Source organism: Bombus pyrosoma, linkage group LG3 (assembly GCF_014825855.1).
Source record: "Bombus pyrosoma isolate SC7728 linkage group LG3, ASM1482585v1, whole genome shotgun sequence".
Lineage (NCBI taxonomy): Eukaryota > Metazoa > Arthropoda > Insecta > Hymenoptera > Apidae > Bombus > Bombus pyrosoma.
The window spans coordinates 15,957,472-15,970,367 of record NC_057772.1 but is presented as its reverse complement, the minus strand read 5'-3'; the positions used below and the strand labels follow the sequence as shown (position 1 = coordinate 15,970,367).

At 39.2% G+C, this 12,896-nt stretch overlaps 1 protein-coding gene and 1 long non-coding RNA gene across 9 annotated transcripts in view; one reads left to right on the top strand and one right to left on the bottom strand.

Annotated features, from left to right (window-relative positions):
• Window positions 1–12,896, top strand: part of LOC122565838 — a 74,070-nt gene that overhangs the window by 51,435 nt on the left and 9,739 nt on the right. For 6 of the 8 annotated variants that reach the window (XM_043722241.1, XM_043722246.1, XM_043722244.1 and 3 more), the window contains exons 8-9: window positions 806–1,026; window positions 2,444–2,651. In XM_043722241.1, coding sequence (XP_043578176.1) covers window positions 806–1,026; window positions 2,444–2,651 — 429 coding nt within the window. Of the gene's footprint in view, window positions 1–805; window positions 1,027–2,443; window positions 2,652–5,298; window positions 9,772–12,896 lie in introns of those variants that run through there. The other 2 variants (XM_043722247.1, XM_043722245.1) reach the window with 2 other exon arrangements.
• On the bottom strand, window positions 7,693–12,890 carry LOC122565850. The gene is made up of 2 exons (XR_006316297.1): window positions 10,115–12,890; window positions 7,693–10,016 (listed from the first exon to the last, which is right to left on the bottom strand). It is a non-coding gene; the product is annotated as an uncharacterized LOC122565850 (long non-coding RNA).

The window sequence follows — 12,896 nt, the reverse complement described above, 5'->3', positions numbered from 1 at the left end:
TGAAGATATAAATCTTTCTAAATAATTTGAGATAAATTTTTTAAATTGTTGCATAACTTGTTCATTGTGAAAGTTAAAGTTCAGATTTTAAAAGGAGTTCAGTTTTTACAGAATTAGTTTGATGTTTCTAAAAGCTTAAACATAGAATTGTCATATCCTAATATTATTCTTGGCCCTGTTTTTGCGATATGTGAGACTACATTCATTCAAAGAAACAAATTTGCAATAATATTTTTACCCAGTAATATTTACCGACTACTTCAAGTTTTTTCTAAAGTCTCTCTGCTAATTGACACCAAGAACAAAGGAATAAAATTTCTACGTCTATCCCTGGGAGCATACACAGAACGTGTTTCACTCCCGGTAACATCGAGCTCAAATACCTTCGTAGCAGCTCGCTGGTAACGTCAATGTAAGACAGCTGTCAAGCTTTTATTCTGTCGTTGAAAAGTTCCCGGGCAACGTATTATTCGACGTGCAAAACCATCGATCAAAGTCTTCCAACATAATCCACTTCAAATCCGGATCAAGTAACAAACTCGCTTGTAAAACGAGTCAAGACGCCAACACCGTATCGCGGTATTACCATAATAACTACGTCTATATTTATTTGTATTTGTTGACAACTGTTCAGTTCTGAGAATCGAATATACGAATTGTTTTACAGGATCTGATCAGGAAGTTTGGGAACGTTGTACAAGGTGTCTCAAATTTTATCAGCCATATTTTGACAGAAAAGTAGAATAAGGAAATCTACGCAAGATGTTGCGACTACGTGTTAATACGTTCCGATAAATTTGTTTAGGTGCCCTTCTTAGTCCAAGTCCCACGCCACCTGTATTCTCAAGATGGAGTACCAGTCTGCTAAACAGTGCCGGAAGTTCGCCAGCGAGTTCAACAAGGTCGTCTTTCAATCATCGACAGCCGTACTTGGGCTGGCGTTCTCAAGAACGGCTAACGAACCCGCGAACACCGGCAGAACGTCTTGCTCAGGGTATTCTTCCCCAGTTGCAAGCAGCAAACAAGGTTCGTATTAAAAAAACCTTGAAAGTCTCATGTTACACCATTGTCGCCCATGCTTCTTTAACATTGCAACTTTAACGTTTCATAGCAGCTTTTCAACTTTACTTTTAAAAGATTACAATTACTATTCGATATCTTATTTAGGTAATATTTTCTAATAAAAATGTTGTTCGTCTTTCATTACCACATATGTAATAGACTAAACTATTCTCTTTCTACTTTAGAAATATGATAGTAACTATTTACGAATATTTGACATTAACGTTATCGTATTTATCATTTTCTGAAACTGTTGTCAGATCCAAAATAATCATACCACTGATATTTTCATTATTTATAACAGAAGTAAATCTGCATTTACGATGTAAATATGTCGGAGACGATTAGTCGAATTTCCTCGCACGAATAATCGTTCCCAAATCCGCGACATTTAGCCTCGAACCGTGAGTGACCCCTACCTCGCCTACGTCCACCTCGCTTTTCCTTTGTCCAATTTATTTTTAATTTATGCAGACAGCGCGCAAATGCAGTGATTTCTCTATAATTAGAAATTTTGGCAGAAATCCACATTCTGACGTCTCGTGGCCTTTACAACTCGAGTACAAATTGACTGTTATCCGAATCACAGACAACCCCTCTGCCCCAAGGTCGGGCCATGCCGCGAACATTGTCCTACTTTTCAAACTTTTAATCAGCTTTTCGTTACCAAAAAATAGTTTTCCCGCGAAAATGTCTTTTCTCATGAACGTTAAAATCTATTGAAAGTAATCTTGAAAATTTATTGGAAATTAGAACAATGTGCCCGTTTAAAGTTTTATTAAATTTGTTCTTCCAAGCTATTTTCATTTATTGACAAAGATATATCGCTGTGCGACATTCTTTACTTTTAGCAACGCTTTGTACAAGGTTTTTGTGTCTCTATTTTCTAGCATTGACAATTCGGTGAGATTAAAAAAACTCTAAATGAAAATTTCGCTAATATGAAGTTGAGTTTTACAACTCGAAAAGCGAACACAGCATTGAATAATGGTATCGAAAGATAATTGTTAATATAAAGGTTTCGGTCGAGGAGACTTTGTAATTCGTGAATAACAGATTATTAGTTCATAACACTCGACACTGCGTTATTTTCTAGTTGTTATATCGATAATAAATGTTTAAACAATAATTAATTGTCTGCGTAAAATTGTGTATAGCTCTGTATACAATAATTAATATCGAATTACATTTTTTGATATCGAGGCTTCTGTTATAGCTCTTCAAATATATTGAGTTATTATCGTAGTTACTTAATTGATAACAACATGATTCGATAATTCAATATTAATTGGTTATTAAGTGATATACTTCGATTGAACTTCAGAATGGAAAAGCATAAGAAACAGGTATAGAGTAATAAAAGCGAAATTTTTGTTGGCAGCAGCAACAACAACAACAACAGCAACAACAACAGCAGCAGACAACGAATCAGCAGCTAGAGGTAAGGAACTCGATAAAGGAGGTAACCTCGGCCATTGTGCACTACGTGCAAAGCGGTCAGGAGGTTGGTGGAGGTGGCAGGCTGTCGCCTCGACCTCGACCTGAAGACTGGGACGACAGGGGCGGAGCAAGGTCGACCAGCCCCAGAGGTGAGCACTAAACAACCCCTGCCAAAAAAACCATCCTACCACCACCACCACCACTACACCATTACTACTTTTACTCTCTACGACAAAGGTAATTTTGAGTTTTCCTGATCTGTTGATGTGAATTTCTTCTCTTTGTCTCTGCATCTTTACTCTGTGACCTAGACGCCTCTCTTCTTTCGTCTGTCTCTGGGTTTCTCTTGTTACTGTTCTTACACGTCTTGTCACTGTATTGTTACCTAACTCCTGATCGGAATGTCGTGAAATAAATTTTGCTCTTTCGCTCGTTGTTACTGCTCACACACACACACATATATATATAATATTCGACGTGTCTCTGATACGCTAGTTCAAAGCACTACCAACAACAACTCTCTTGACTGTTTCTTCTGTCTTTGTTCGTTCTCTTGGTTGTTTCGTTTTTACTAACGAAAATTGCTTTCAAAAACGCGGTCATTCAACAAAACCTTTGATGGTTAAAAACTGTAACGTACCCTCTTCACACGCGTGTAGACTCATTCATTCTGCGAATGCTGCGTTGGTTCACGCGCCTGCAACATCATCCAAATATTTTCAAAGTGTCGCGACGCGGTATTCCTACTAACGTTAACATGCGAGAATCCACTCGTTCTTGTCCCGTTGAAAAAAAAACCTCCTTCTTTCTTCCTCCAATGACTCCAACTCTGTAGATATATGTATATAAACGCTTTCCTCGTGTTGCACAGCGTAGATTTCTCTTCGACCAAGCGGTCCACTGTATCTCACAGACTTTTCGAGCAGTCGTGAAAATTAATCACAATCGAACAAAAAATTCGATCTTACGATTTTACAAATTTACGAGGTGTGACAGTAATATTTCGAGAATGACACGTATATAAATTTTATGCGAATATCAGGTCATCGCCTTCGAAGTATGTAGTTCCTTTGAGATTTAAGTAAAGTAAAGATGGCAGCTTATTTTTATTTTCGAAGGACGGTTCCTGTGAATTTACGCCCACTTTAGGAGTAGTCTTGGATGATATTAAATGATCCGGTAAACGTCATACGAATGACTCATGTAGCGTCGAGAAGTGAACTCATGCTGTTTTGGAATTCTTGGCTTCGATGTACAATCTTTGTATTTCGCATGTTGGTGAAGGGAAGATCGAGCCTATACTGTCTTGTTCTTGCAACTTTGAGGAAAACAGAATTAGCCTTGGAACTTTGTCACATCTCGTATTCCAAGACATCCTATTCATCTCCTACGACTACTTTTGTCTTCGTAATTACAACACTGACTCTGATATGTAAAAGGGAGAGAAAGGGAGAAAGGGAGAGAGAGAGAGAGAGAGAGAGAGAAAGAGAAAGCACATAATCAATTTTAGTAACGGAATTATTCTTCATGGTATTCGCGAGATGATACCATAAATACATAGGAAATGTGACATAAAGAATTCTTCTCAGTGGAAGATCTCCCGTATGATCGGCATCAGCGAACCAACGAAGCATTGCTGCTTGCCACGACGACGCCACGATTGCCACGAAAATTCCCGTAATGGTGTTCACCGACAGCCTTGACACCGAATTGTATTTCTAGCGCGCGAATTCGTAAAGCAAGGTCGAATGGTGGCGAGGGCGGAAAAAACGTTGGTACAATCGGGGAGGGGGGGGCGGGAATGGAACGTCTGCTCGGCTATTTCTCGACTTCCATCCGACGACCACCGCGTGTGTCATCCGTTCCCTCGGTCTACCCTCATCTCTAATCGCGACAGTCTCGACGAAAGTATGCATACACATAGGCGACCGACCGTCGGTTGCTATTTCGACAGCTTTGTACCGACGTGGCCGTCCTGCTACAAAAATAGATCACCCTGAAGTTTAAGTCACACCCCTCTGTCTCCATATACGCTTGTCGGTGCTAGCGAACTTAGCCGCTACTCTGTCTGACCTTAGGACAAAATTAAAACAAACATCGTGAACAGGGAACGAAGTGCGAAGATAACGCGCACGTGGTCAGCTGTTACTACTTCGTATACTTTTATAATGAACACGATATCTTGGTCGTGTTACGTCCACGTTACTCATCGTGTTGCGTATAACTCGGTGTATAAAGTCCAATGCGTGACACGCCTCGAAAAGCATCAGCGACGTCCAATTCTCAGAGCGACATCCCCGAAAACCTTCACGTCTTACCACGATGTTACACTAACTATATACTATCATAACATGGTTTGTCGATCACGTATATGTGTGTGCCGATCCGTTCAGCTTGATTTGCGTTGTGATTAATACTTCCGTGTTAGAGCTTGACTAACACGATCTAATCAGAGATTTGTGTCGTGTTTAAGAACAATACTCGAACTACCGAACTGCTAACTTCGTGTATTATTAGTATATAACCAGTTTATACAAAAATAAAATAAGTCGGAAATACACAATTCTTTTTTAAACCGAACAAAGTCATAATGTTACGGTTGCAGAAGGTAACTACGAATTGCTACGTCCGTAGAGTTCTATGCCGTTACTATGTTTTGCTGTGCTACCCGTAGTCGTTTTTCCGGAAAGGAATCGCGGATCGATCGTAAAAGAAGCTACCCAAAAGAACACACACCGCGCTCGCCCCGCTGGCTTCTTCATGCCGCATCTAATGAAATGAAACTTCTCCTCGAAGGGAGCGTGAAGCTGTGTTGGATGGAGAGCTCGTTCGTTGGCATGAGACCCGCGGAATCTCCGGAGACACCGATGAGTTTGGCCACGGAAACCGACTGCTGTCCCGGATGCAACGTCACAGCCACCGAGTCATGCAGCTGCGTCGATTCCGCGATTTCCGGCCTGTTTTGGGATTTGACACCAACACACGACGATGGTCAATACCAGCAGCATCAACAATATGAACAACAGCTAGGTGGCGGCGATAGTCTTGGTCCATCACCGTCCTCCACACTCAATTATCACCATCACCATCATCATCATCATCGTCAGCTTCACCATCAACAACAACCACAGCAACAGCAGCGTCATCACCGCGGTGAGTTGCTGCTCGCCTAGCGGAAAATCAAAAGCAAACGACATCAGACAAGAGAACACGTACAATTGCGAACATTCGTCAACAAAGAACACGTTCGGTCGCGTTCCCATTATACCAGACAATTCCTCGACGCGTCCCTCACGATCCGTCTATCTAAGCTGACGAAGACGATTCACGTCGCGCGTTTGTACGACTATTTGTATTTCCGAATTCGATGTGTCGACGAGTTGACAACGTTGCTTGGAAAGTCGGTTCGTTTCTTCGATGGTTCTTTCGTTTCCTGTTTCATAGGAAATCTTGACGAAATTCAAGTATGTATCTAGTGGTTGGTAGGCTGGCTAACTACTTGATGACTATTAGATGGAACGCTCATCAGCGTCAATTTGTCCTTTAAAAGGCGAAGAGAGAAAGTTAGCGGTCTTCGTAACGGATATTTTGGCATACTAGTAAGGAATATAGGTAAATTTTTTGGAATGCTGGTTTGGATGAAAGGAGTATGGTATTTACGTAATTGCAATACGTAATGACATTTTACTTCAAGCTTTCTTAGTCGCGATATAATATTAATACGAATTTAACGAAATACATTCGTAACTTTTTACTTATCTTCAACTTAAAACTTTCTCAAAGTAGCAGAGTTCAAGGTTCTGAAATATCTAATTGGAAACTTTAGTATCGATGCGTAGAAAATTCTTAAAGATTTATCGATCGTTGAAAAGTCGCTTTTTTCGACGTATTTCCGACATATCAAAAGTTATACGTGATATTGTATATTAAAATCTGCTTTGACGCGTTCCCGTCCTCTTGTTGACGATTTCTTCCCACGACAGAAGCGTGTACATATTCTGTGAGATTCTTCGACGGAACTTGGCAGGGAGCAGTGAACGATCTTCGAAAAAAGGCTTCTCTGACGTGTTTCTAAGACCGTGGTCTGCTACAATCACGTCGATTACGTTTGTGACGCAAGCCATTGACTCGGGCTGCTCTCCAATTGTCAGCTATTCTATTCGTTTCCGTCACAAGCTTGTCGTGATCTCACGATCTCCTCCGCGTGACCGTATAGTATTTCTTCATGCTTCGAAGAGTTTTGGAAAAACCAAAGCCGACGTATACGTCGAAACGACAAGGTATCGTATCGATTTCGATCACAAAACGAATTTATTTCTCTACCTTGTTGATCGTAATTAGATACATGCCAGCGTAAACGATTGATTGCGAGGTTTCGAGCAAAACTTCGGCAAAATGTGTGCATTTTCGGATGGAAACTGTTCTTCGGTTTCACGCACACTTCCGCTTCTTTCTGTACATAATTCTTACGAAGAGGGATTCTGTAGAAAGCGCGAGAATTTTTATTTTTCTACGAACCATGCAAAACACCATTCGTGTTTATTATATAAGATACCCATCAAGCGTTTAAAGATCGCAGACTTTATCATGTCCTTGTTACGCAGCTTTTGCACCATTTTTTGTATCTTCTCGCGGTATGCCACTTCTTCACGCATTTGTTTCTCTTGCGCAGAATAACGAGCAACTTCGAGATGTATTACAAGACATAAGGATGGTATTGCAACTGTGTTTGTTATGCAAATTACTCTTCTGCAAACGTTGTTAAAGAAACGGATTATTGATAGAAGATCGATGAAAAAATTGTTGAGAAGATTGTTGCATGATGTTAGAAAATATTCGCGTTGCTATGTTTCTAGGGATAGCTTTTAGTCTCTTAATTACGTAAATGTAATTATTCTTGTATTCGTAACGCAGAAAGCACGTACTTCAATTTGCATTTTCGACGCTCAAACATTCGACACAGTGAAACTTTGTTTATTTTCAATCATGCACGATATACATAGAAGAAAGTTGCCATGTATTTTGAAAATTTGTATAGTACGGTAAACGGAAGCAACGAAATATAAATATATATAAAAATAAACAATTCAGAATAAACAATATACGTTTAATCTTAAACGCGGTGCAATGCAGATTAAGTTTTCAAGATTGCATCCAGAAGGAGCAGCGTTTCATACAAATTTTGTCAGATTTTTGTTTGTTTTTTTTCTTTTTTTTTCTTAAAATCAGCATCGAAAGCTACTTCGTTTGGGTCTAATCTTGTTTAATATAATAAATAAGTAGCCTGTAATTTTGTATCGCTTATACAGCAATAATTAAACTCCTTTTGGTGGGAATTTCACTAGCAGTGCTTTCATTATCAATATAGGTAGAAAACTCGCGACTTAGTAAAGAGCAATGTCTCTAACGTTAGGCGTCTGACTCGGTCGATTTACTGTCTGGTCCGCACATTAACTTTTTATTTAAAAACAATGTCGAGATTTAAAGTTTTACGCCCACATCGATTATCGCAATCTGTTTTCTTTCTTTTTTCCCCCCTCGTTTATCGTTTTCGTCAGCTTGCTATACTCGTCAACGTCCAGCTATAAGTTACTACTGCTCGAGGGTCTGGATTAATTCCCAAACACAAACACACACACGCACACGCGCACACATAGAGCACGTATTTTCGTAATAAAACTGAAGCACATAAAACACAACAGTAATTCGAAGCTTTCGATATCGACACACTCTCTTTTAGATATTTTATGATTTCTTGTTTAAAATACTCCGATTAACATCGATTTTGAATCCAAAAAATCCACCAAATTCGGACATTTATGAAAATTATCGACGTCAAAATTGATTTTCAAGATTTTCTTAGAAGCTTGACACGTGAGATGTTATTTTAAGAAAAAAATATATATATATCTCGCGTATCAAAGATTCTTGCTTTATATCTATAAAGATCTATTTAGAGATTATATCTATAAGAATCTTCTTATCGACGTTCCGTTCGTAATGTGTTTTCGTCATTCCACAACGTGGTCTCTCGACTCCGCGTGTCGACAGACCTCCTGGTAGACTTTCTACAAGCCCCGTTCGTTTATACAATACGATTACTTCTTCTTCTTTTTTTTTTTTATTTATCGTCACTAAACAGAGAACTGTCTTGTTGAGTAAACTTTGTTACTTTGTTACAACCGCCCCTCGTCGTTGGAAGACTCCATGAAAAAAAAACCCTCCCTGTTTGATCCACGAGTATCTCTCCACCTGTCTTTCTTTTTCATTTTTTTCTCCGTATTTTTCTTCTTTTCCTCTTTCGTTTGTTTCTCGTCCTTTTCGCTTCTCATATACAGAGACGGACATACAAATCCCTTACCATTGTATACACCTCTATGTAATTTTTGTGCGGTACCTACCGTCTCAGATATAGATATATATACACATATATAGTATGCTAGTAGATTCTCCTCCTTTATTATTTCTACCAGTAGTAATTATTTTTCTTGCGTTTCATGTATGTTTATGCTGTAAAATTGTCGACGTATACATGTTACCTATGGCTACAGAACTCGGTATATGACACGTATAAAAACTTATATATGTATACATACAAGAAAAATAGTTTACGTACCATTCGTGTACACCGTTCATTATTACCTGCAAACGCGTTGATATTATTATTATTATTATTATTATTATTATTATTATTATTATTATTATTATTATTACCACTACTACTATTACTACTACTACGATTATTATTAATTATTATTATTATTATTAATTATTATTATTATTATTATTATTATTATTATTATTATTACTTTAATAACGAGTGCAGTGTTCGCAGAACCGACGGTAAAAATATGCCGCATATATATATACATATACATGTATTTACTTTTGATCGTTTCTGCGTCTATTTCCTTTTCGTCTTTTCTTTCTTTTTTTTTTGTTACTTTTCTCGCGACTGCACGTTTTGTGCATTATTGTTAGCTAGAAAATATGAAAGCTGTATCAGCTAGATCGTTCGCGTTCATCGATCGATCGATCAATCAATCGATCGGACGAAGAATCGTTCGTTTGCTTCTCATAGCGCGCCGATCAGCGAGTTCATACGCGTGTCTCTCTTTCTATATACTTTATACTGAACGGTTCTGCGTGCCGGTGCTTTTTGCCTTTCTTAAGTACATAATTTCGTACTTATTGCTCGGACACACCAACGATTTATCATTTCTTTGTAGAACGTAATTACCCTTGACAGCAATAAATTATTGTCATTTACCTTTTGTGTTATTTGCGTTGTTGTTGTTTCCGCCTCCTTTATATTATATACCCTATATACGCTCTTTGATATTATAATACATATTCTTCTTTAATCTTTCTCTCTCTCTCTCTCTTTTTCTCCAACCTCTTCCACCTGTATCTCTTTTTCTCTTCTTACCGATTCCTTTCAGTTTCGAGAGTTTTAGCCGAGGACATCGCGTTCCTCTTCTCAAAATATACTGTACGTCTCTAGTCGAGTATGTCTGCCATATGCGCATACATGCAGGATAATTGAAAGAGATTCAGGAGTTTTGCGGTTTATAGTACTCACAGTAAAGGATAAAAAATACTTGTAACTCACAACTATAGTTCCCTCGTGATCTACGTTGATTAATCATTTTTTCTTCTCTCGGTGAGAGCTATGAGCCACTAAAGTCTCAGTCTTTTTTATCACCCTGTATACATGTATCGATTAATTTGGCTGACGCACTCTGCTTGTGTCGTCACGGTAAGTGCTATTATTCGTTTCGCCGTCGTTGCTTTTGCCTTTCGTTCGTTTCATTTCTCTCTTTCTCATTTCTTTTTTTCTTCTTTTTTTTTCGTCACATAGAGATACGTAGTTTTATTCGCCACAGCTTGTTCTTGCATACATCGCATCGCTGAGAACGATTCGCGTTCGCGCGCACATACACACACACATACGCACACATATATACAGTGTGTACACTCATACGTTCGCGTCAGCCTGATATATTTTCAGCCGGAAATAGAGCGTGTAACAATAAAACTGTTCCGTTGTTGTTCCGGCGGGGAAATAAGAGTCGAGGCTCGTGTGTACGTGCACCCGCGTCATCTACATGTAAAATCGTTGAAAACGTTCGAAACAGAGAAGAACACCAAACACTTTTCGGCTTCGTTTTTGCCTTCCGCGCTTTTGCGAAGGAAAGTGGTCGCAAACGCCGCAATTAGACTAGTGTACGAGTATCCGGTAGCTGTGTAGAAGCGTGCAAGTAGAGTACACGTAGAAACGTAGAGAAGTAGATGAGAGGTGAAGAAAAATCGAGGGCGTCCGTTATGTATTTCCCCATTTCCTCTCTTTTCTTTCCTTTCGCTCCTCTTTTTTCTCATTTTCCCCCTCCTTTTTCTGTTAATAATTAACTCCGTTCTGTTCCTCTTCGCACACACCAAAGATGAAACCACGTATATATATGTACGAAGAAGTTCGGAAGATACTGGCCATCTTCAAGCCGGGTATCCACCAGATGTATATTTTTAACAAACGCGCAAAGTCATCAGCATCGTTTGGTAGTAGCATCGATGCTACAAAATCGCTACGAAGCCGGAACAGCGAATTAATTTCTTTACCTTCGCAATTATTTGCCATTTATGCGTGCTTTGCATTCTTCACGAGATAAATCCACATCGACGTTCGCAAACATTCGCAGACATTTTGCATAGTCATTGGATATCCGGCTTTACAGATCATCTGGGAACGTTGAGAGTTTGAGAGTACGAAAGAATGTCTCATCGAACGATTCGATTCGCAGATCTTCCTATTTTCTTTTGTCTATTTTTACGAGCAACGCGAGCTCGTGTTTAAGATCGAGTCAACGATACCGCTGGAAACTTTCGCTGAGACGAAAGGAAATTCTGGGTGCCCGTTACGAGAGAAACTCCTGAAAGGATGTTCGTAGCAATTGCCGACGTTCTAAAAACACTTGAAACGAGTCTCTCTTTCGCTTGATCGAGGTAAGAACGCTCACGTATACGCGAATGGCGTCGTCGAAATTGACGTAGGTTCGTGCAAGTTTGTTAAGAAACCAGCAACGTTGTCGAATTAAATTGTTCGTTCGACTTGACGAACATAATGGACGGCACGTGTTAAATGACAAGGTGAAAATTTGACGTGGCTCTCAACGTGGTTGTACCATAAGGGAGAAAAAGTGACGCCTGAAAGAAACCTTGAAAAACATCCCCAACGAGAAACACGTGACGAGCACCCTAGAATCTTGATGGTCGGTCGAGAGGATCTTCGACCTTTTCGCGTACACGCTTTTGGTAAAGGACGCTTCAAGTGGCGATCGACGATGCTCGTTATAGCGCGATCATAAATTTCGGATAAGAAGTACTCTGCCAGTCGTGGATACTTGCCCATACTCCTTTGAAAGCTTGTATCGTTTATTCTTGCGATGTATCGATACGAAACAGAAATATCTTACTTGAAAAACGCGACTCATTTGTTTAAATTGGAAAGAATTACTTAAGTGTAATGTAGTATGTGACTATTATAGAAAGTTTTGAAAAGTTTGTTTCATTTTTAAATAAGATTAAAAAAGTGTAGGTGAGTCTAAAAGGATGAAACAAGAAAGTAAGAGGGTGTAGTTTGTGCAACAAAGTCTACAGCCTACAACTGGTCGCTTGTTAACTTGCCTAATATATCAATTAATAAATTAGTGTGCAAGAGATGGTGGAGCCACGCGATGCGGAATGTCTTGATATTCGCGCTTTTCAATTAAACTGCGCTCGATCATATCGTAAGAAGATATTGAAATAATAGATCTGTTAAGTTCAGAAGTTTCTGAACTCCGCCCAGTCGGTTCGAGTACGGTTCGAGGATTTCTTCGACTATACTAACTCCTCCATCATCGATAGCTACTTGAAGGCTCCTTTGTAGCGTTGATTGAACCAAATATACAAAACGAGAAATATGAAATCGATCGTAAGACAGGACCGAGCATAAGATAAGACGACTGAACAATTCGACCAGAGACTAGACTGGTGTTTACCAACCTCTTCAAAGTTGTGATCCCCTTTTGTAATAATCTAATAATTTGTGGTCGCTTTTCACATTGTCATGGAGAAGCAAGATGAAGAAGAAAAATAAATTACCAACAACAATGATATAAGTAAAAATATTTTGCAATCCCGTCGGGGATCGCGACTTATACGCCGGGAATTAAACGGACAAATAATTGGACTCGACGAATAAATAATTCAACTCGACGAACAAATAACTCGATCGGACGAACAATAAAAATTTCAACGACGTATACGTATAAGACGGACGGACAAACGTTTCGAGGCCAAGAGGATAACGCGGACGTCTCAGTCTCTTTCTTGACCCCATGCATGAAACCGATTAG